At 42.0% G+C, this 25,922-nt stretch overlaps 1 protein-coding gene across 3 annotated transcripts in view; it reads right to left on the bottom strand.

The window, feature by feature from the left end:
• KHDRBS3 (KH RNA binding domain containing, signal transduction associated 3) overlaps positions 1-25,922 on the bottom strand; it is a 314,537-nt gene that overhangs the window by 86,295 nt on the left and 202,320 nt on the right. For all 3 annotated transcript variants that reach the window (XM_075920082.2, XM_075920081.2, XM_006123528.5), the window contains 2 exons: positions 23,403-23,549; positions 10,188-10,327 (listed from right to left, as the gene is read on the bottom strand). In XM_075920082.2, the coding sequence (XP_075776197.1) occupies positions 10,188-10,327; positions 23,403-23,549 (287 nt within the window). The remainder of the gene's footprint in view (positions 1-10,187; positions 10,328-23,402; positions 23,550-25,922) is intronic.

Genomic DNA, 25,922 nt, shown 5'->3' on the forward strand with positions numbered 1-25,922 from the left:
CTCAATTTATGTATACCACATACTGCTTACATAAATTCCCCATATATCAGAGATTCAACTGCATGTCTGATAAAAATAAGCAGAAACAAATAAAATGGCAAAATGGATTAGCTTTGGCGGATACTAGCATTTAACACACATGAAATTACTCAAGCCCTCCAGAAAACCTGGTGAGTCATAATAATTTCCTTAGCAACAATGTCAAGAGATTTTTGCTTTTATTTTTTTTAATCCGGAAGAGTGATAAATTCCTTCACTCAGGTAAATTCAGAAGTACAGGCAGTCCCCGAGTTACGCGGATCCGACTTATGTCGGATCCGCAGTTACGAACGGGGATTTTCTCGCCCCGGAGGACTGGAGCGGCGGGACGCCTGGTCCCTCCGCCCGCCTCCTCCGGGGCGAGAAAAGCTACTCCCCGTCTCCCTGATCTGGAAGCACCGCGGGTCTGGCCCGGGTCCTCCTCGGCTTTGCTCAGCCTCCTCCCGGGCGAGAAAAGCTGCTCCCCGTCTCCCTGATCTGGAGGCGCCGCGGTCCAGCCCGGGTCCTCCGCCACTTTGCTCCGCGTCTCCCTGGTCTGCTGGGGGGGGGGGGGGGGGGGGAACGCAGCTAGTGCCACTCCCCCCCAGCAGACCAGGGAGATGTGGAGCAAAGCCTGTGGTAGAGCAGGTGGGGCGCTGCCGGTTGGTCCCGCAGCACCGCTCCTTGGCGCTACTAGACCAACCCGGCAGCACCCCAGCTGCTTTGCCCCAGGAGCCCTGATTCAGCCACTGCTGATCAGTTTCAGCAGTGACTGAATCAGGACGCCTGGGGCAGAGCAGCTGGGGTGCTGCTGGGTTGGTCCAGTAGCACCAAGGAGCGGCCACGCTATTGGACCAACCCAGCAGCACCCGAGCTGCTCTGCCCGAGGTGTCCCCAGTCAGCCGCTGCTGAAACTTACCAGCGGCTGACTACAGGAAGCCCGAGGCAGAGTTGCTCTGCCCCGGGCTTCCTGGAATCAGCTGCTGATCAGTTTCAGCAGCAGCTGACTTGGGGACACCTGGGGTTCTTAAGTTGAATCTGTATGTAAGTCGGAACTGGTGTCCAGATTCAGCTGCTGTTGAATGAGCTTTTCTTTAATTTTAGAGCTTCTTGGATTCCTGAAGATGGGTACAGGAGTGGGAATGCAGGAAGAGAAGGAAGATGGAAAAAGAGGTCATGCTCTTAAAACGAAATCATAAAACACTAGAACTGGAAGGAACCTCGAGAGATCATTGAGTCCAGTCCCGTGCCCTCATGGTCGGACCCAGTACCATCTAGACCATCCTTGACAGATATCTATCTAACCTGCTCTTAACTATCTCCAGAGATGGAGATTCCATAATCTCCTTAAGCAATTTATTCCAATGTTTAACGACCCTGACAGGCAGGAAGTTTTTCCTGATGTCCAATCTAAACCCTCTTTGCTTCCGTTTAAGCCCACTGCTTCTTGTCCTGTCCTTAGAGGCTAAGGAGAACATTTTTTCCTCCCTCCTCCTTGTGATGCCCCCCTTTTAGATACCTGAAAACTGCTATTATGTTCCCTCTCAGTCTTCTCCTTTCCAAACTAAACAAGCCTAATTCTTTCAGTTTTCCTTCATAGGTCATGTTCTCTAGACCTTTAATCATTCTGGTTGCTCTTCTCTGGACCTTCTCCAATTTCTCCACATCTTTTTTGAAATGTGGTGATCAGAACTGGACACAATACTCCAATTGAGGCCTAATCAGTGCAGAGTAGAGCGGAAAATGACTTCTTGTGTCTTGTTCACAACATTCCTGTTAATGCATACCAGAATCATGTTTGCTTTTTTTTGCAACGGCATCACACTGTTGACTCATATTGTGGTCGACTATGAGCCCTAGATCCCTTTCTGTAGTACACCCTCCTAGACAGTCACTTCCCATTCTGTATGTGTGAGACTGATTGTTCCTTCCTAAGTGGAGTACTTTGTGTTTGTCCTTATTAAACGTCATTCTATTTACTTCAGACCATTCCTCCAGTTTGCCCAGATCATTTTTAATTATGATCCTATCCTCCAAATCAGTTGCAACCCCTCCCAGCTCTGTATCATCTGCAAACTTAATAAGCGAAATAGTGTATTAGAAGATGGATTCATCACATGGTGGAATTTTAATGTGAAAACTTCAATATTTAAATCTATAATTCATCAAAGATTTATTTCTGCAGTGTTTGTGTCATGTCCTATTACACGAAGGTTACTGAAAACCAAGAGAGGAAGAGTTTGAGATCTTGTATTATATCCATTATAAAATAATTGGAATTGTCATCTTCTTGACTTCTCATGTACAGTACAAGACTAAAAGGTGACTTTTTTTTAGATCATTGATTTTTCTACTTCTATATTTTCCTACAAACATCAGGAATGTCATTTTTACTCTACTTTGATTGTGTTGGAAGATCTCAGTGTGATCTCAGCGATGCCTGTTTGTTCAAACATTAACACTTATTGATATGATTGTTAAAGCCTTTAAAAAAAAGTCTTCCATCAAACAACGTTAGACATTTCAAATTCATGAGGTGTACTTTCTCCCTTTAAGTTTACTGGGCCTGTGTATAAGAGAGAGAGAGAGACAGAGACAGAGAGAAAAAAAAAACAAAGTCTAGTAAAAGTCTCTTGACCTCACAATTGTAATATGTCCATTCCATTGGCTACTATGATATTACCATTACATTTGTCTCAGCTGATGGCTGCAGAAGCAGACTTCATTTTTAATACAAACAAAAAACAGACATTTTGAAAAACAAACAAAAACCAAAATAAAACCCAACCTCATTTCAGGGAGCTTCTTGATATCCTCAAAAAAGGACAGAAGACAATTCCCCCCCCCCCCCCTTGCAGTTCACCTTTAAGTTGAACTCTCCATTATACTCAGAGCTGGTCTAAACTACCGCATTAAATCTAAGTTTTGCAGCTTCAGTTACATGAACAATAACTGAAGTAGATAGTAGAGCCGCTTACCATGGTGGTACACTGTATTGTGTCAACAGGAGAGCATCTCCTGTCAACCTCCTTTATGCTTCTCAGGGAAGCAGAGTACACAGATCAATGGGAGGAGAGTGCTCTCCCATCAGTTTAGTACGTCTTCACCAGAACCAGTAAAACTGCCACTTGCCAAAACCAGTAAATCCATCTACTGACAAGTACAGACATACCCTCAGAGGTAGCTAGCAGACATTTAAACAGAATTGCATGGCACTTATCAAAAAAAGAATGCAAGAATCACATAATTTTAACTGATTGAAAATTGGAAAAAATACAGAAGATTACAGACAAATGGTATCTACAGATCTCAAAAGAATCAATAAAAGAAGAAAAATTTGTCCAAGACAATGATCTAATCAATTATCAGAGAAAAACGTGTTCTAAGGTAAATGAATTTTTTCTCTAAATATTAGTAAAAGAGAAAACATACAGCAGAATCAAAAGCCTTTGTGATGAAAACCAAGTTTAGGATGCATTTTAAAGGTTTCACTGAGATAGTGAGAAATGTAAGAAGACAGACACTGAGGCCTGGTCTAAACTGGAATTTGACCATATACGACTACATTCAATGTGTATTTTCTAAGTGACCCATCCACATTACCAATTCTGTCACATCACTTTAAGTGTAGCCGAAGTCAATTTAAGTTCTCCTGCTTTTCACAAAGATAACGCTATGCCCAACCCTTGCATGATGAAATTTACAATCGCGTAGATGTAGCATTGCCAGAAAGTCAACACTATGGACCCCAGGGAGACCTCCTGCAGTTCCCTGCCCTGACCGTTGTGGCCAGAACCTGCACATCTACTGCTCTTCCTGGTGAGCTCAAAAAGCCTCACAAAAAGTAGACGGGCATTTCCTGCTCACATATTGAGAGTGAGCAGCACACCATGGCACACAGAGATGATCTTGAACAAGCCTACCAACACTGCAATGATTTGGAATACTTCTGCTCCCACAGACTGCAGTTGCAAGGGGTGAAGAAAAGTGCCAGGTGAAGTGTCCAGGAGATCTTGGAACTCGTGGAGGCATGAGGAGATGAAACCCTCTCCGAGCTCTGAACAAGCAAGAGGAACAGCAACATTTACAGTAAGATTGCATGCTGCCTGGTGGGTAAAGGCTAGTCCAGGTACGCACAGCAATGTGAAGTGAAAAAAAAAATAATCAAGAAACTGAGGCAGTCCTACCATAAGGCAAAGGAGGTGAGCAGATGGCCTGGTGCAGCACCTCATACATGCTGCTACTACGATTGGCTGGATGCCTTTTTCGAGGGGGTCAGACAACTTCCCCAGTGTGGTCGTGGATTCCAGTCAAGAAATACCTGGCGTCAGCATAGTTGGCAGTGTGATGGTGGAGGGAATGGAGGAGGGCACTACCCAACAGCCGATCCCAAAGAACCAGGAGCTGGTCATGATATTGGAGCTAGTCCCCTCCTCCCAGGATTTTTCCTCAGTCCTGCACCATCCCTGTGGAGGACACTTCTGGTGAGTTCATAAGCTTTTTCTAACTTCAAGCGGGTTAAGGCAATGGACTGAGATGTGCAACATGCTTGGTGCCTACACAGCGTAAGGGACCCAGAACAGCTTGATGTGTCTGCAGATGGAGCAGGAGTCTTGCCTGCACAGCTCCATAAAGCTCTTACATAGGAACAGTGACAGGTTAAGAACAGAAGGCTATAAAAAAGTAGTGGAGGGGAGATATAAAAGCCTCAGACTGAGGAGACCTTTGTTTCTAGAGTAACAGGGATGGACTGGTTTAGAACCAGCAGAGGCAATTAGGGCTAAGACCCTGGGGCTAACTGAACAGGCCTGTGGAGTCAGGCCAGCCTAGGCTAATTAGGACACCTGGAGGTAATTAAGAAAACCAGCTCACACGGGCTTTAAAAAGAAGCTCTGCCTACAGTTGGGGCACATGTGTAATGGAGGAGGGCACTGCTGGGAGTAGAAGGAAAAGAGACAACTGCACACTAGGAAGATGAACCATAGAGAAGGAAGGAAGGTGCTGGAGAACATGTGGGGAAGTAGTCCAGGGGTTTTGGAGCTGTACTATAGCATATTTCAGGGATTCACACAGGCAACTACTATTATAGGGCCCTGGGCTGCAACCCAGAGTAGAGGGTGGGCCGGAGTCACCCCCCGCCCCCCCCCCCCCCAAACCCACCTCACTATTTCCACTAGGAGAAAAGGATTGTGGAGTTTATTCTCTGTTTTACTATATGCTGGCCAATTATGGAAAGAGCTCAACGAACAGCAAACTAAAGCCCTAGGTGTGGCTCCTATGAGCCTCTGAGGCAAGCAAAATCTGCCAGGAAATGCAGGACCCACTGAGTTTTCATAGGAGCTTTGTCAAAATACTTAAGGTTTTTGGGGAGGCCAGCCTTATGCTGTCCTCCAAGGTAGATCACCTTCTGCACCAAGCCATCGGTAAGTGGTCTGGTGTCACTGAACACAAATCATTGCTGCGCAAGGGCCAGGTTTATGGCCACGTTCAATGAGCAGCCACTGCAGATTACTCTGTGTGATTCAGAGAAGACTGGTGTCTCACATGGCAGTCTGGAGAAAGGAGATGGGGAACCTATTGGCACTGTTTCCAAAAAGCCATGTGTGTCGGACACTTATCTCTGCCCCTACAGGCAAGAAAAGAAGCAGTGTCAATGGGAAGCCATGTGTGCTGGAGGCAGCATGTACCAGACTCAGTGGGAAGCTGTCCTCTACTGCTTCCTCTTCCCTGTCTGAAGGCTCCTGCCCAGGCTGGCCCCTTACCATGCCTGCCTGCGGACCGAGTGCATTCTGATGCTGCCCTGAGAACTCTAGGCACCTGCTATAAAGTGCCCATTTTAAAGCAAACATGTGGCCTTGCATGGAACAGATCTCCTTTGTCTTTACAGAGACCTTCAATGTAGGCTAACAGATTAGGGTTAGGCTTAACACAATGTATCTGCTGTAATGAATGCCCTTGTAACTTTTCTTTGCAGCTGGAATAGTAGCCAGATTGGTGCATACTCCCCCTCCTACAGCATTTGCCCACCTGGCTCAGACCCACAGGTGAAAGCAGACAAGAGGACATGTTCTGTAAGCAGGTGGCATGCACGCACCCCCTTGTGGAGGAGATGAGACCAGAGCACCTGGACAGGATTGTGGAGCACCAGGAGAGAAGAGCTGCCAGGGAAAAGTCACCAGGAGACCAAGTTTACCTCCCTAACCGCTGGAATGGCTTTGTGCTTGGAGAAGGCCTCCGCTCAGAACACCATCTGCCCTGATGACAACCCCAGTCCTTCCTCCCCCAGCCCTGTTGCTCCCACCCCATGGTCCTCTGGGGCCCCAGGGCACAGGTGGGGGGGGCCTCAAGGGGAGCTGTACCCTCCAAGCCCTCAGAAGGCAGTCCCACTCACATTCCTGAGCACTCCTCCCCTCTTCTGGTTCTCACTTCTTTCCTTTCCCTACTGTTTTCCCCAAAGAAAAACTCTTGTTCTTTGAACATCAGTCTCTTTATTGCTTGTACTGCAGGGTGGGAAGGAGGAATTAAAAGATAAACACAGGAAATGAAGGGGAAAGAGAGCTACAAAAAGAGGAGAGCCACAAAAAGAGGCTTTTGATAAAACTGTCCTTCAAGGCCTCTTTGGTTTGCGCTGCCCCTTGCTGTGCTCTCCTTATTATGCTGGTGTGCAGCTGCTCAAAGTCTCTGGCTAGGCACTCTGCCTCAGCACCTCACCCTGCCAAGTAAGTTTCCCCCTCGGTCTTGCACAAATTATGGAGCACACAACAGGTTGCCATCATAAAGGGAATGTTGTGTTCGCAGAGGTCCAGGCGAGTCAGGAGACTCCTACGCTTCCCTTTAAACGTTCAAATGCACAGTCAACCACCATTCTGCACTGTAGCCACTACTATTTGTCCCATGTCTGCATCACATTATGGTTCCTCCAATCTGAGCTTGTCTCACAGCGCCAGAAATGGCAGTCTGCTGTGTCCAGAGGATTGATTGATGGCTGCGCTAGCACCAGTACCAGGCCTTGCCTGAGCAGCACCTCCATGCCATGCCGAGCTTCATCCATGTCCTCTTCCTGGAGGAGCAACATGTGGATGCTTCCCAAGCAGTGAGCAATTAGGCACACCATGACACACATCACAATCACAATGGCTTGCTACAAACCGGGCTCCATGATTGCACTGCGATGGTATCTGTGAAGGTGACCAGAGCATGAAAAGAAATGAGCACACTGCCTCCCCTTTATCTCACACAAGGAGGCAGGAACTCGATGAGTGCTTTGTGGGTCAATGGCGACATGAGCCCCTCTAACCACCCACTGCATAGTTTTAGTCTCAGCAGGCACAGCAAGAATAGTCCACTATACAAAGCTGCCCACGGTGGATTACTCAGAGTCAACAGTAGGCTCCTTAATAGGGATGTGCTACTTCAGACTACATTTGTTTCTTCCCCGCAGCGAGGACATGGGTCTTTGACTTCACAAAATCAGGTGGCATGAAATTGACCATAATATATTTAAACTATCTCTTAGGTTTATATAGAGCTCAGGGCATGTCTGTGCTAAGTTATCTATAATTAACCAATTGTGATACTTGTAGGAATTAGTGCACAAAACCCTTTCAGATACAGATATAATTGCACCTAAAGCTGAACACTTTGGAAACCCCAATAATAGATCATATTAAGACAAATCAGAGAAGCTCATTAGCCAGAGAAAAGAACCAAAGATATTACCCAAACTAGTAGAAAACTACTAGGCACCAGAATAATATTCTATGAAAGGTCTACAGGATAACCAAGATGTAGTTACTTTCAAATTAAGATACTACTTGCAAAAGTCTGTAACAATTCAAATGTAATTTTACAAAAATAGTAAAAATCACTGTTAAAGCTTTCGAAAAAAGGTTCAGATAACCCATGTTTATCAAAAATCTTCAATGTCAGCAATCCAACTGATTTAAAATATTCACTTAAAATACTGTGCTGAAAATATTACACAAGTAGAATGAAGGGCTGCAGAGGCTCCTTTCTTTTAAAACAAAAAAGTGAACGAGAAGAACACAATGGATTTGCTAATGTTGGTGAACACGAACAACACTGAAGAAGTGAAATGTCAACAGTTTTTAATCGCTGATCGAATAATCTTAAATTTGAAATAGCAGTGTACAACATGTGTACTTTACAACATATAACTTAGCAAACTGTACAACAAAGAAATCCTCTAATAGAGTAAATTAGGAAAAGGAACAACACTATGACCTGAAAGGCACAAGGCTTCAATTTATTATATGACCATTCTAGATAATGCAACTGCTCAAAAACGAGCTGATTTAATCTGCATTGTTAAATGAGACAAATTTGTTCATTTTTCCAGACTGCCTCAGTTTTCCATTTCCTCCTCCCCCCCCGCAAAAAATCTAATCTTAGATTAGTCTAAGGACCATATTTTGAACTTAATTTTGCAACTAACCAATGACTTAGGATTTACTATAAATAAAAATGCCAGGTATGGTAGAAGGAAAATGGCTTGATTTAAACAGTAGCAACAGTTTTCTCTCTAGAAATCAAGATCTGATTTATCAAGTAAATCTCCTGCATTACTTTTTTTTTTTTTTAAAAACACCAGTTACCCCGTCCCTGCCTTCATACACACATTCCAGGGATTCAAAGAACTTGGGAGGGGGGGGGGGAACCCCTTAGTTGTCACTTCTATACTTCAAGAAATGGGCATGCAGAGGGTTAATAATAAAGGCAAACACCTGTTCTTGTAGCAGAGGAAAGTACTGTAGAAGAAGCAGCATATTTTCTCCCCTTTCTCCATCTAACAAAAATGCTTGCTAAATACTCAAATTCAATCTGAAGGATTTAGACATACGGCTTTTTAAAAATTGAGCAATGGGTATAAATGCAAACTTTAAAACACCCATGTGAACTTATGTTTTTAGTGCCTAAAAATGCTGAGTTATCACAATAATGTTACAATTTTTAAAACAGTATATCGTGTAAAGTTAAAAAGTTAAACCAAATTAGTCTTACATTCAGACATCAACAAAAAGGAACACAGACCATTAATTGTTTATCTAAGAAATGTGTCCCTGAAATCCAATATATAGCAGCTAAAACAACCAGATCTTTGTGGGAGTAATGATGCAACACCACCTGTATCAGTGAATACAGTTGCTTGAAAATATAACTGAAATATCTTAAGGAAGAAAGGATGAGATGCTGGCTTTTGGGCTAGTGACTGCAACTAGAATTCAAGAGGCCTGGACACTAATCCTAGATGTGCCTATGAACTACTTTGTAACCTTGGATAAGATTAACTTTTCTGTACCTCTGCATTTCTTATATCTACAATGGGAAAAAATACATACCCTATTCTTACCTAATCACTTAATCAATTAAAAAGTACAGTACTGATCACAACACCCCTTAGAGATTGAGATAAATAGCATTTTATAACCCTTCCTATATAACACAACTAGAGCTTCTGATTTTTGGGTTTATTAGTTTGGGAGGGATATTTTAGAAAATTGAGATTTATGTAGGTGCCCAAATATTGGGCAGCAAAAGAGGATTACGGCTCTGTTTTTGTGTACACACACACACACACACCTCATTATGATATATACTACTGTAATCTCATTGTAATGTTCCCTAGTGCACTTTAACATAATACAGTTTCAAACAGTTAATTTAAATCACACGAGGGAATTGTTCATACACACCAGCAGGGCCTACACAGATCAGCTAATGCACAACACTCTAGTGTAGTTCAGAAATCACAACCCCACTATGCATTACCATTCGTCATGGACAAGATACAAGTAACCATATTATGTTATTCTGGTCTTAAAGCAACTGTTTCTTTTGGACAAGAGGTGTTTTGTGTGGGCTTATCAGATAAAATGAAAAATCTGAAGTCCTACTTATAACTAATATGAAACCACTGTTGCTAATTCTAACCTTGATTCTAATGTGAATCAAGCAGCATGAATCCTTCTGGAAAACCAAGATAGGTTTCTCACTTTTTTTGTACTTCACAATCATATGGTACAGAGTTGCTGTGCCAGTCTTATTTTACTTATATAATACTTTACCATATGCTTGAGAGTTATACTTGATTGAAGACTGAGCCGAAAATGACATGTTGAAATAAAACTACTGCATTCTGAGGTGCCTACCTGGCCAAAGCAGGGACTGGTACGCCTCGTGCTCGAATTGGTGGTTTTCCGCGAACAACTGGAACGTCTGCATTTTCTGAGCCACCATTCAGATACGTTAATTCTTGGAGCTGTGCCTGTCTGATTTCATCATTGTAGTCCTAGACAGAAGGGCGGAGTGGAAAGCTATTTAACCAACACAGAAAAACACTAACAAAAAATGCTTCTAAAAAGACTTTTATAGTATTCCAGATTAATTTTTTTAATGAAAAAGCTTTAGAAACAATAATACAGTAAAATGTGGCAATGGAACTCCAATTTACCCCAAAATATTATTAGAGCATTCAAATAAAACATGATGTTGAGGGGTCCCCCCCTTAAATCCTCTTTTCCTTTCTGAGGCTGCCTATTACCCTCAGCATATTCTCCATTTTAAAAAGTACTAAAAGGAGGAGAGGCTTTATTAAAATAGACTAGCAAAAAAAATCAGTACTTAAAACACTACACATGCCTCTTAATTTAGAAAGAATATCAGGTGAGATCTGATAGTGGAATCACATCCCACTGCAAAGTAGTGAAAATCCCATTACTTCATTTCAGCTTGTCAGATCTGATGAAGCTGCAGCCCAAGGCATTTTGACTGCAGGCCCATGTACCACAGGGAGAAATTGTGAGCTGATAGAAGGTAGATTAAATGACCTGCCCAACAGCTCATTTCCATCGTTAAGTTCTGATTCTATGAATTTCTTCCATATATATGAGTAATTTTATCCAAATAATAAACATAGTGGAGTGCTGAAAATATTTCCAATTGAAAAAAAAAAACCTAAAAATAGACTTGCATAAGTAAACTGAGGATTCACTGGATTTATTTGGTCTTTGATAGAGCTGCTTGTAGGAAGACTGCAGAATTCATAACAAAGTTATCTGCACTGCGTTAATAGAATACTTCTTGAACACATGCAGACCTTGAAATATTATAAGCTATCCTCCAAATTGAGTAAGTTATACAGGAACAAAACAGATGTTGTGAGCTAAAAGTACACCCAGATCTGAATTTATCAAATTCTGTTTAGTATAAATGAGCCAAGGATTGTAGTTTTAGTGTAAAAAAAACCCAACAAGAAAAAAGTTAGTATTCAAACCAGACTTTTTAATGTGCTCCACCATGTACCGATAATAAATTCTAGTTCTCACATCATTTCACTCATTTAGTTCAAGAAACAAGTATATTGTGTCTATTCCTTTTCCACCTAGAGGTGGAAGCGTTTTATTCAAATACTGTCAGTATTTAAAATTCTATTTAGGGAAGAAAATAAATATTTATCTCAAAATGGAAGTGGAATTTTATTCTATATGTGACTCAGAATGCAGCCAAAGAAATATCAAAAGTAGCCTCTTGTATCTTACGTTACTATGAAGCACAGAAACTGAATTAAAAAAAGAGGTAATGCCACTCTAAGAACACTGGCACCCATCTGTCACACTCTGCTTCCTCTCAATTGTAAGGTTTATTCTTAAACAAAAGAATGCTTGAGTTTTCCCTCATATTTCATTCCAGAAGGCAGCCTTTTGGTTGAAACACAGGTACTAAACAGCCATTTTACCTTTAAAACTCTTTCTATACCCTTGGGATATTCAGACAGGATAGGTTACAGTTAATTCTCCATTTAGGCAGGAAGGCCACAGCAACCAATCAGTATAGTAAAACTCCATTGGTCCGGCATTCAATGCTCCGGCACCATCAGGAACCTGGAAGTGCTCTGGCTGCCGGACAATTGGAGCTGCTCTGCGCCCGGCTTCCCCGATTCAGCCGCTGCTGAAACTGACCAGCAGCTGAATCGGGGAAGCCGGGGGCAGAGCAGCTGGGGTGCTGCCCGTTGGTCCCATAGTGCTGCCCCTTGGCGCAGCAGGACCAACCCGGTAGCACCCCAGCTGCTCTGTCCCAGGCGTCCCGGATTCAGCTGCTGCTGAAACTGACCAGCAGCGGCTGAATCAGGGACACCTGGGGCAGAGCTTGACTATCGGAAGGGGGGGGGGGCTATGAGGGGTCTGGGGTGGCGTCCCACCCCACCCCAGACCCCTCATAGCCCCCCCTTCCGATAGTCCGACATATCTGATAATCCAGCACCCCCTGGGTCCTAAAGGTGCCGGATTATCGGAAGTTTACTATAATAAGGATAGGTGTACATTAGAGAGCTTACAGCACTGCCTGCCACTGTACAATCTCATGTAGCTGCTCTATGCCAATGCTAGAGAGCTCTCCAGTACACATAATTAACCTGTCTCCGAAAAGCACCACATAGAAGTGTGCACTAGCACTTATGCCAGTGTAACATGTTGCTCAAGTGGAATGAATATTCATATCTCTGATAGAGATTTTAAAATGTGTTTAATTAAAAGTAACCATGTAACTGCTGAAATTTTCAGCAGTTACATGCAGAGTGGCAGGCAGCTCCCTGGGAGGCAGTGGGAATGGGTAGCTAGCTTTTAAGATGGCTTCCCCTGCGTACCAGGGGCCTGCACGTAACCGTGAAGGTTAACCAGTGAGCCCAGGCTCATTGGTTTAACAGTGTACAGAGTTACATTTTCACAACCCTAATCTGAGACACAAAAGCTTTGCCAACGTAAATTATGATAGCTAAAGAAACCTTTTACTGTACTTTCGTAGATGACTTTTGTAACAGTTTTATCTCCAGGATCCGTGTTCTTTCTAAAGCAACTGCTTCAGTAAACTGTTAATACTTTAAACTTGTGTAAGCAGCAACATTTTTACTGTAATAATAGCTTCAATTAATACCCACATGTAAATTAATGCGATGAGGGGAGGGATGTTTCATTCTGATTGACATATGGTGGATGGAAAGAAATAGAACATAAAATATCTGTTTCTACACCTCCGCTACGTCTAGACTACATCCCTTTTTTGTAAAAGGGCTATAAATTAGACGTATCGCAATTGCTAATGAAGCGGGGATTTAAATCTCCCCCGTTTCATTAGCATAAAAATGGCTGCTGCTTTTTTTCGGCACGGAGGTTTGTCGGAGAAAAGCGCCAGTTTAGATGCTGATCTTGCGGAAAATAAAGCCTTTTCCGAAAGATCCCTTATCCCTCTATGAAATAAGGGATAAGGGATCTGTCGGAAAAGGCTTTATTTTCCACAAGATCAGCGTCTAGACTGGAGCTTTTCTCCAGCAAAGCTCCATGCCGAAAAAGAGCGGCAGCCATTTTTATGCTAATGAAGCAGGGGAGATTTAAATCCCCGCTTCATTAGCAATTGCGATACGTCTAATTTACATCCCTTTTACGAAAAAAGGATGTAGTCTTGATGTAGCCCTCATGTATACAAAGTCATGATGGATGGGAATTGTACATAGGAATCCCTAAGCCACAAAATACCAAATTAAACATATGGTGGACAATGAATAATATTAAGGAACTGCTGGATAAGCACAATGATTAAGATGCATTGGTTAAAGCCTCCAACTAAGGAAAGCAGAGGTAACTAGTCAGCAGAACTGAAATAAGACATAAGTTTGAAGTGGGTGAACTTCCCTGTCTAGGGAATGGATTCCCTTAAGAATACTTCCCATTATGGCTTTATCTCCATTCTAAGCATTTTGACATCCTAGAACCATGGAGGAGAGTACTGGGCATCAACGTCCTAAGGAGGCTGACCGCCTGGAATCTTTCTTCTAGAAAAGCAAAAGAATAGAACTGTAGCCTAGCTCCGGAGACTTGAGTACGCTGGCATCTCTCTCTCAAGTTATTAATCTGATATGTTTTAGGGATATGGTGAACCAAAAGGACCACAGGCATATTGGAAATCTTGAGATTTTTGAGGAAAAATTTAGGTATTTCTATCTTTAATAGGGGTTATCTGGGAGAGTAATTGATGCTAGGTAACTCTGAATTACTGATAAATTAGTGCTCTGATTACTTGCAAAAAAATTATAAAACACCATCCTCTGGAATAAGCACTCATGGTATTCATCATAAAAACTATTTTGAATTAATTAATAAAAAACACCCTGACATCAGAACATAAAAATGACCATAATTGTTTGTCTGATTTAGACACTGATTACTATCTTATGAATAAGAGATGGATAAAGTATTTTGCACTTTCAGTTCAGGCATGCCACTTTTATGGATAGAGGGAGAGACTTGTATTTTGAAAACATGCAGTAATGCATATGAAAAACTGTTTTCACCCATCTGTCCATAGTTATTTCAACCTTGCACTTCCAATACCATGACAGACCTCCTCCAACAGGGATGGGCTGGTGAATTTGGTGTCAGCCAATCAAAACAATTTATGGGGATTTATTTCAGAGATTATAGTGGGAGACTAACAAAATCTCATAATTGATTCTTCCCCTTACATCTTGAAAAAAAAAAAAAAAAAGGAAATGAATAGACAAAAGCTTTGTATTGGAGGACATGTTCTTTCTGGTATTGTTACAAGTGGAAACCTTGTTTTCAGACCTCTTAGTTCAACAGATGCATTCACATCTAAACACACAGATGGTTATATTCAAAATACATTCGGAGAGCTGTAGCATAGCTTTGTAGTGACGTGCCTGCTTTGGGTGGTGGTGAGGTACTATCACAGAAGCTGTATAATAGGGGTGGGGAAACTCTTTTGGGTCAGGGACCACTGACCCACAGAAAGGAAAAAAAAACAGTCGGGGGCCGCACACAAGCGAAAAGCAAAAAATCAAAATCAAATCCTCACTGATGTGGCCCATGACTGAGAAGGAGAAAGACAATTCCCACATTCCCCTCACACACCAGAGCCTTGGGAGGCACAGCCTAGTAGAGTCTGTGTGCTTCAGCTCCAGGGGGGATTGGCAGGGGTGTGTGTGCTGGAGTGTCAGTGCAGGTTCCCCAATGTTGAGGGGGGTGGCAATACCTGGGGGGCTGGATCAAGGCAAGCCAGGGGCTGCATCCGGCTCCCGGACCTAGGGGTTGCCAGGTTTCTGGTATTGTACTGGACAGTCCGGTTTTTGCACGCTCTGTCTGGTAAAAATCAGAAAATACTGGACATGTGCAATGTCCGGTATTTTCTGATTTTTCCGACTGCACACTCATCAGAAGCCTGGCGGGGGGAGCGGCTGGGAGTCCTGGCTGGGAGGCGGGGCCGCGATTGCTGCTGGGAGCCCTCAATTGGTTGAGAGTGAGGAGGAGGAGGAGGAGGAGGAGGAGGAGGGGAAGCCTCCTCCTCGCTCATGCGTTGCCGAGAGCCTGCACGGGACAGGTAGCAAGTGCCCAGGTCAGTCCCGCTCTCCGCCGGCCAATTTGCTCACCGCCCCCTTTCCTGGCCAGCCAGTTTTCCCCTCCTGATAATCCCTGGCAACCCCCCCTGCACCCTCCAAGCTCTGCTTCCCGCCGGCCCGTTCCTCTTCCTTTTCTCCCCCGGCCAGCGCCACTGCACCTCTCCCCGCCCCCACCAGCTCTGCTTCCCGCCTCCCTTCCTCCCGCCCCCCTGCAAGCCCCCTCCCCCATCAGCTGTGCTTCCCGCTCCCCGTTACACCCAGCCCCCCCCTTCCTCCCGGCCAACACCTCTGCACCCCTCCCGCCCCCCCAAGCTCTGCTTCCCATTCCCCCCTTCCTCCCAGCCAGCCCCATGTCCTTCCGGCCAGTCTCCCCTCCCCCGATATCCCATGGCCAGCTCCGTTCCACTCCCCACCCCCAACCAGCCCTGCTTCCCGTTGGCCCTTCTCATCTCCCCCACCCCCTTCCGTTAGCTGTTTCCAGGCCCCCAACAACTTTGGTCCCTCTCCCCCTTTTCTTTTTTCCTGCAACAAAATTTTTTCCCTGTGGGTTTTTTTTTTTTGGGGGGGGGGGGGGGAGGAGAAGGGGGAGGTGTTCGGTGTTTTTCTTTCAGCCATCTGGCAACCCTACCCAGACCTGATGTTCCCCATCCCTGCTGACTCCTTTAGTTTTTTTTTTTTTTTTTTTTAGAGTACTGTCAGGCAGAAAAACAAGTTACTTAGTAGGCCTTGATTTTTGAATAGGGAATCAAGCCTCCTATGAATAAGGTCTCGAAAATCTCTCAATGTAAGTCTTATAAAAACGCACAATGTATTAAAGCACCTAAAGGAAGCAGTACATAGGAAAGTGTACCATATGAAGATAGGTATTTTGATAGGCAGGCATCCCTGGTAGATATCCTTCTACTCTTTAGTAAGACCTACCAAACCTGTTCTAAGCAAGTTTGTTCTCTGGGATTTAGCCATGAAACTTTTGGTTCGGTTGGCACAGCTGACCATAATCATTGGACATCAGGTGCTCCAGGAGTGAGACTTGAGACAAAACAGAGGTCCAGAAGAGTGGAAAACCAGTGCTAGTGAGACCACATTAGGGCTAGTAATATAAGTTGGATATGGTCTTGCTTGATTTTTTTAGTAGCATCCGTGACAGGAGTAGGATTGGGAGAGGGAACAAATTAAATCTTTTTCTGTCTAGTGCTACAGGAACTTCTTGTAGAAAGAAGAATTGGTAACATTTTCTCTTGAATTTTTTTGCAAATAGGATAATTTAGGAAGCCCTGCAATGCTGGAAAATGCATATGGCTGCATCTGGGCAAACTACTTTTGCTGATTCAAAAATTGCTTGTTCAGCCTGTCTGCTAGAATATCAGAGCAGCCATGCTGGGTAAGACCAATAGTCTATCTAGCCCAGTATCCTGTCTTCCAACAGTGGCACCATGCTCTGTACCTCTTCTGTTCATTCCTTCTGAAGCAATCAAATGATTTATCAACTGGCAAACAGAAGCTAAGGCCACCATCCCTGCTCGTTCTGGCTAGTAGTCATTGATTAACCTAGCCTCCTTGAACTTATTTTTTTCTTATTGGAAAAAACTTATTTTTTTGGTTATAGTTTGGGCCTTTCTGCCATCTCCTGGCAAAGAGTTCCACAAGTTGACTGTGAAGAATTTTTTTTAATTTGTTTTAAATCTGCTGCCTATACATTTCATTGGCTGAGCTTCGTGTGTTGTTTTTTCCTTCAATAACATAACATTTCCTTATTCTATTTTCCCATTCTATTCATGATTTTCTAGACCTCTAACATATTCCCCATCCTTTAGTCATTTCTTTTCCAAGTGGAAAAGTCATAATCTTGTTTGTTTGTGGAACACTTTGCATTTCTCTTTATTAAACTTCATCCTGTTTACCTCTGACCATTTCTCTAACTTGCTAAGGTCATTTTGAATTATGTCCCTATCCTCCAAAGAAGTTGCAACCCCACCCAGTTTGGTATCATCTGCAAACTTAATAAGCGTACTCTCTATCCCAATATCTACATCATTGATGAAGATATTGAACAGTACGGGTCCCAAAACAGACCCTGGCGGAAGTCAACCTTGACTGGTTGATAGCTGGTTATAACCCTCACAGTATAGCTGGGGGTGATTTATATGCTGGGAGGACAACACAAATATATGGGCATGATCACACTTACAGCGAAGCTAAGTAAAGGGCATACCAAGATGAAGAACTGCGGGGACACAGTTGTCCATCTGTCCAGATTATACTCTGAGTCATGTCAGTATGTGTTTCCATATATACATATGCACACACAGTACTCCAAAAAGGGATAGTTCTCCAAACTGAGGAAAATTCTGTGTGAATTCAGAGGGAAGGAGTAAATAGAGCTGTACATTAAAATACAATTCTTTATGAAAAAGTTCATTAGCTGGCGAAAAAGTATGATTCTACAATCAAGATAGGATAACTTTGGCTAAAAGCCCAGTAATTAAGTTAAGACAGCAATTTGAAATAAGAAGAATGCAGCTGAACCTCTTTAATACAGAAACCCTGGGAACCAGGATTTGCTGGTTTAAAGATTTTGTTGGGCCAGAGAGTGAGTAGGGTTTTGTGGACAATACTTCTCAAACCAACTGAATTTTATTCTTGGAGATTACAAATTCAGTTGATGAAAATAACTACATAGCTGTAATATAGTTTACAGTACTACACAGTATTCTCACTAAAATAGTAACACTGCACACTGTCAATAAAGCACATTAAAATGCATTAAGACAGATGAAGAATTGACATCTCAAAGTAGTTAGTAGAGAACCATCACAGAATAGCAATGTTTCTAGTGGGGTTCTGTTGGCAGTGGTATGGAGTACAATCTAATCAGTAATAAAGACAAAATTACTGATGATAAAAATTGGCAAGGACACAAAAATAGATTGCTTGGTAAAGAGCCATTCAAACAAAATATATTTCAATACAAAAAATATGAAGGTTCACAAATAGGAACAAGAAATGCAGGCCATCAAAACAGAACTATCATGAAAAGCAGTGACTAAAAAGGATTTAGTGATTTTTGTGGATAAGCACCAGAACTGCACTCCCAGTGCAATGTAGTGGCAAAAAGAGATAATTGATCCTTAGACACAAACAGGGAAGTAGTGAATAGAAATAAGATTTTACTTCTGTATACAGGATTAGTGAGATGACACTAGAAAACTATGTACACACTTCTGGTTTTATATATGTTGCAAAATTGAAAAGGATACAGAAAATGATTCAAGGATTGGAGAGTTGCCTTACAATGATAGACATAAGATACTCAAGCTGTTTAGCTATCAAAAAGGAAAGGTGACTTGATTACAGCATTTAAGTACCTTCACAGGGAGAAAATACTGGATTCTAAAGGGCTCTTTAATGTAACAAAAAAAAAAAAAGCATAACAAGAATCTATAACTGAAAGCTGAAGCCAGAAACATTCTAATTAGAAATTAGGCACAGATTTTAAACAATTTGGCTGATTAATTATTAGAATAAACTAACAAATGCTAATTCTCTGCTTTTTGAGGTCTTCAAATCAAGACTGGATGCCTTTCAGGAAGAAGGTACTAGTCCCCATTCAGGTATAACGGGGTGGGGGATGGAAAGAATGACCTGTAATGTACATAAACTCATTAGATCCCCTTTTTGTCTTTTTTTTTTTAAAGAAATTATTCTGAATTTAAAAAACCATCAGGGAGTATGCTTGTGTGTGCAGGAAGTGCTCTATAATCCAGTGGTTCCCAAACTTTTTGGCATCATGCCCCACTTTTTGAAAAACCCTCATGCCCCTCCTCCCCCCCCCCCCAAAATAGCAGCAAAACTTGTTGAGCAAACACACACACACACACACACACACACACACACACACACAGAGTCTTTCTGCTTCTCAGCCGGGGGTCATGTTAGTGAGGATTTGTTTATTTTGTTCCTCTCTTGTGTGTGGCTCCTGATGGATTTTTCTGTGGGTTAGTGGCCCCCAACCCAAAAAAGTTTCCCCACCCCTACTTTATGGTAAAAAAAATTGAAGAGTTAAAGGAGGTTGTAGCCTGTACCAATGCCACTGTTCTTGAAAGTGCAATAAAAAAAAGATGGAGTAGGGTAGGAATCTTGTAAACGTATATCTTCAGTGAAGACAAACTAAAGGGTATACAAATTTTCATTTTTTAAAAAAAATACTAGCTGCAATATTAATTGTATTTTTGGACAGTAAATCTCAAATCATTCCTCAAAATATAAGCATAAAGATTAATATCTGAGCTAACAGAGGCAGAATAAAGGGCATGATTTTACATTATGCAACAAGATAGAGAAAAATCGTTCTGCAAGCTACAGTAACACAAATAATGAAATAACTTATTTGAGCAAGTAAAAAGTGTCAGTTTCCTTTCTGCTTGATAAAACTAAGAATTACTAGGAGTGAACTAGGGGAAGGCAAAGCTAATGAGGAAGATGATGGGCTAACACCTAAGATCGTTCTAAAAGGAATGATGTAAGTATATGGCATGGAAATATGGATGTTCTTTCCCTATCTTATGAAATTGGGGTGTTCGTCTCTGTGCTAAGTGAATTAATAAACTATATTTGTAAATATGCAAGAGTTCAACTGGACACATCAGGGTTCCCAAGCATGCAATAATTAAATACTGAGCCTTATCCTGGACAAATGACCTGTCAACCCTAAAGGTGGTAATTAGAAATTGACACGTAATCTTAGATCAGGCAACACTTTTGAAATTTCCACTGCCAAGTTGTAACAATTTTAATGACAATGAGTTTTCATTTCTTTTTGCAGATGGTGCCTCCAGGTATGTGTCTAATTTACTGTTACCTAAGGGTTTCCAGAACTCAAAGAAGTGATAACAGCTGTTTCACTGCAGAGAGTGGTCAGGAATAAATCAACAGGAACACAGCATTTCCAGCTGCTGAAAAATTGATTCAAGTAAGGGTGCTCTTTATCCACAGATATAAGACTTAAGAAAACCCAGACAAGGAATAGGTTTAGAAAATCCCAAATAATTATATAGAATCTGAGGAGTTAGATTCTATACCTTTGAAGCAGTTCTGTGATAGCTGGTTGCATCCTCTCCAGGGAGTATGATGTCAAAGTCTCTCTGGACAGGTTCAGAAAACACAAAGCTCATAGTGACCGCCTACTAGGTCATCCATTCTCCTAACTTTAAACAAACTGCTTAACAAAACTTTAATACTTAGTCATAATAGGCTTCCATATAAATAGCATCCTAACTAAAGGTCCCCATCCACTTTGTTTACGTCTCATCTCCACCCATTTTGATTAGCCAAAAAATGCAAGCCTGCAGCTAGTTTTGACTCTTACCTCCAGAAGCCCTGCTTGTTCAAATTAAGCCTTAACTATATGGTGTTCTACATTTCATGGCACCTCAATGTACACATTATGGTTGCAATTAGGCTGATCAAGTTCTGGGTAACAAAGCCACTCCATTCTAGAGCAACAGTGCACACTACCTAACCCCAGGTACCACCTGTGCACCGCTTGACATTTAAGTTGTTCACTCTGCTTCAAATAGTGGTATTCTACTATGGTTCTAACTTTTAACAAGGTACTGGAATCTGAGATTGTATTTGTACTTTCACCCTAGTGGTCTAGAAGAGACAAATACTGAGTTGAAAAGACCTGCTTGAATGACCCCTTTCAATCTTTATAAATCAAACACTGAAAATACAGCATCCACTGGAAGCCAACTTTTGTCAGAGTATCGCATCAACTGAGACAGGTGAAGAGTTTATCTACATGGTGCGATGGCAGTGAGTTGCTCACATTAGTTTGCCTTCTACATGTAATCTCAGAACACTCTGTATGTACTTTAGAGACTGTTTTAGTAGCATTCCTGTCATAACAGGATCAATTAAAAAGAGACATTATGTAGGTGTATCAAACCTGACAACTAAAAGTGGGAGAAAAGTCTGCCTCTGCTGCACTTAAGAACAAAAGCAAATACATAACAATAGCAAGCAACAAAGCTTCAAGAAGTCTCTCGATGACAAATAAAACAAGTAAGTTCCCATAGTTCATATTTGAAAAAAAAATGCAAGAATAAGAATGCTGCATGGATAGTACTTTTAAAGACATGGGTGGGCAATTCCAGCCCATAGGCCAGATCTGGTATGCGGTATTAGTCCTGGCAGGCCCCTGCCTTTATAGGCATCAGAGGATCGCAACTCTTGTTGACCACAAATTGTCATTAGCGGCCAATGAGAGTGGCAGGAAGCATCCTGGTCCATGACGCTTCCTGCTGCAATCCTCCGATACCTGTGGAGGCACAGACAAACATAGCGGCAGTGGCCCACCAAGGATTAACCCTGCAGGCTGCCATTTTCTTTATTGCTCATCCCTTTTCAAAGATCTGATTTAAGAGGTAAGTGTTTTCCTGCAACAGCTCAGATACTCACTAGTACTCACTAACACACAGCACAATCATCTGTACCAATGAATATATCACCCGAGTTAAGGTTTTAGCAGGTAAGTAACTGATTTTCCCAAATATTTTGTCTTGTAATGATTTATAAACTTAAAGTCCATGCATATTTTATGGAACAATAGTATAGCTTACCTTAAAATAATTTGATCTAGCAAAATAAGAACTATGTTTAGATAAATACTCCTCTTAAAATATAGCTATTACTATCCACAGCATTTTACATATAATTGTTAATACCATTCCCTTGTTTGCAGGTAAGGTAACCATGACCAATATAGTTTCCCTTCATCCTACTGCCATTTGAAATTGGAGATTGACAGTCCCCACTTTTTGGGTTAGAATGCATGGTAAGTTAACTAACAGTGAGCAAAACCATGGGTCTGCAGATTGCCCACATTAAGGACTTCCTCAATAACCTACATGAAGAAACACAAATTACCAGGGTCATCTGAATTTCCTTTGCTTTACTACTGAGAAACCAAAAGTTGCTTTAAAGTTATTGACAAACCTGACAATAAAACTGGAGCTATAACATCAATTAAATTTTTACCAAATTGTTGCTATCCTTCAAAGGTGAAGGCACCCTATCGACTAATCAAATAGTCGATGCATTTTTGCATCGACTATTCGATTAGCCTATTACCTGATACTTAATATCCTTAAGATGCACCAATTCAACATATGCAAATCCACGTCAGAGCCAGGAGTACAATCCAGGTTTCCTGACTCCCAGACCAGTGTCCTACCCACTGAAGATCATGTGCCTGCCTTTTTAATAGGGACGTGAAAGTTTAACCATGTCAATGGTTAACCAATAACCCTGGACTCATTGGTTAACATTCATGGTTACACACAGGCTCCTAGTACGTACAGGAAGCCGGCTTAAAAGCCAGCTCCAGGCATTCAGCAGCTTCTGGGGAGCTGCCTCTTGCTGCTTCTAATACAGGGCAGCAATGCGGGGTGGCAGGCAGGAGCCGATACATGTAGGGCACCGGCTTTTCAGCCAGCTCCCTGCACGTACCAACTCCTGGGGATCCGACTGCCAACCCACATGTAACTGCTGCATTTTTCAGCAGTTACACCATTACTTACATTCATTTTAACATCCGTACCTATTAATACACATTAAAATATTTTTACATGGAAATATCACCATTTTAAAAGGTTTTAATTCAGAGCTAGTGAAAACGTGCTCTCAAATGAGTTTTGGTACAACCTTCAAAACCTTAAAAGAGTCTTAGGTTAGATCAGTGGTCCCCCACCTTTTGGGGCTGCTGGGTGCCGGGGGGCATGGCTGCCCATGCGCCACATGCCCGGGGCAGGGCTGACCCAGATCATTCAGCGGGCGCACATAAATGCCCCAGCGGGCGCCATAGCACCCAGGGGCACCGCGTTGGGGCCACTGGGTTACATTATACATTGAATCAGGCAGAATTAATAAAATAATAGTGCAAGATTACAATACTGACAGGGATGAGGAACTTCTTGATTTCTTCCAAAGCATGTCCCATTCTGGCATACGCCTCCGCTGGTGGGGCAAACACTTCAATTAGAACATGCAAGTCGTCATTTAAGTGGAAGTATTTTGCTTCCCCACTTTTTCTCAACTCTTCTTCCTGGGAGGAACAGAACATTTCACTATTAATCACACACAAAAATAAAACCCTCAGTAAATTTGTTACGGATGTTGGCCATATACAGTTCATTCACTTTTTGATCCAAATACTAGATTGGATCCATAACTAGAAATTATAAATCCATATTATCTACTGTACTGAAAGACAATGAAAATTTATAATATTGCTATTTTGTCTATCAAAGCATTTTTATGAACCACATACTACTCAAGATAACAACTGTTTCCTTCTGCCGGAGTTGTTTTGACTTGAGTGAAATAAACTTGCAGTATTTGTGAGCAACATGAAAAGATATTCTATTTATTTTTTCAACATTGTTTTTTTTTTTTCTCTCTCTCATTACTCCAACTTTCTCTAGCAAGTTTGGAAATGAGAGTGCATACTCTTTAAGTGATGAGAATGCTGCATGCTCCGATTCCTGAAAACAATTTTCTAGAAAAATTTAGGCATGAAATACATCAATTTTAAAATCATAAACTACGCATTGAACTTGTTTTGGTGACTTTTTAACAAGCAAACAGAGGTGTATTTTATAATTCCAACACAAAACACTGTTAAAATGGTTTCACTGCGCTATTAGACAGGCAGTAGAACATTCTGCTCATTTAAGAACTCAATGAAATTTGAAAATTTTACTGTCAGACATTTGAGGCACTAAAAATATGCCATTCCTGACATTTATTCTATTTAACAAGCACTGAATCGTGCTCTATCTTCAAACATCTCTTTAAAACTACTATCTGTGGATCAATTTAATGACAGATTAAAGCTTTGCTATTTGTTCCTTCTGTGTCGTAATTATGAGTTAAAGTTTTGACAATCAATTCTAACTTATTGTAGGTAATTTGTTATCAAATTTACACAATATATGAATATTGCAAAAATGGTTGGAAAAGCAAAGCAATCTGATTAGTTGATAGAGCGTTCAGAGAAGGAAAATTAACACATCGTAATTAGTTGGCTGAATCTTGTCAGCCTTAGCCATCATCTTGTCAATATAAATGATGAAAGAGCCACAAAAATAGAAAGTAAAACCTCCCTCGATTAATGTAAAATTCTAGCTATTTTCCCATATTGATTTAGTTTTAAGAAGCCAAATGCTATATGCCTAAATGCATAAAGGAATTTTTTTTAAATGGATCCACAAAACTAGCTGAACAAATCAGACTTCTCAAAATGTTAATGAAAATTTCTGTTTAAGGGTATTGCGGCCTGTAAAGGGTATAGGTGAGAGTAGGATGAATTAATTTAAAAATTGAGAAATTTAAACTGAAGATCACAAACTTAACTGAGAATGAAAAGATTGTATAATATTCTCCCTAAGGAAACAGCAGAAGTTCTTGAATAATTTAAGAGTGAACACATTACTGGAAAACATATGATAGTGAATAATCCTGCATGACGCTACATGACTTAATAGAAGGAAGAGATGATAAAATATATGGGATTATTTAGGTGGCAGCAGGTTTAAAGTACAAAAGAGATTTAATCAGACTAATTTTAAAAATGCTGTCAAGTAGATTTAAATGAAGTCTGTTTAAGATTACAACAAGCAAGCTTTTTTGATCATACAGACGGGCTCATATTCTAAAAATTTCAGCCGTGGGAAATTTGTTGGCTAAAAGATTCAAAAATATAATTTGAGCAGATAACACCAAGGGTGCACAGAAGCTGGATGTATTAGACCTTTCATGGGTTTGGGGGAGCTGCTTTAGACTCTTGAAATAAAATTGCACTTAGATTGCTCACATAGGACTATAACCACCAAGGGTATGTCTAGACTGTATTCCTGTCAGCAATGTAGACCTGCCTAATCTGCATCTCTGCCGGCAGAGGGATGCAGTCTAGACATACCCCCACTGATAAATGCTTTCCTTGCAAACAATGTAATTTACATTTTAAAATGATACCTAGGAAAAATCTCTAAAAAAAAGAAAATTCCTGTGGGACAACAGAGTGACATCACCACATCACTGCATCCTACAACCCCTCCACCCTCAGCTGCGTGGCCTACCCAGTGCTCGGGGGGGGGGGAAGGAAGAGGGGAGCCGCGTGGCCTCCCCAGCACTCAGGGGGGTGTGGGAGCCACGTGGCCTCCCCCGTCCCCATGCCCCCAGCCCCCTCCCCCCTCACACACCTCCTTGCCTGAGACTCCACACAACCAGCCCCCTCACTCATCACATCCCCGCACTCCCAGCCCCCTCACTCAGAGTTCCTGGGTGGCGGCAACCATGCGGCCTCCCCCTTCCTGGTGCTCCAGGGTGGCAGGAGTCACGAGGTCTTCCTCCTTCCCCCTCCCCAGTGCTCCAGGATGGTGGGAGCTGCGTGGCCTCCCCTTTTCCCACAGCCCCA

This window comes from Pelodiscus sinensis, chromosome 2, assembly GCF_052426305.1.
Source record: "Pelodiscus sinensis isolate ZL-2025 chromosome 2, ASM5242630v1, whole genome shotgun sequence".
Classification (NCBI taxonomy): domain Eukaryota; kingdom Metazoa; phylum Chordata; order Testudines; family Trionychidae; genus Pelodiscus; species Pelodiscus sinensis.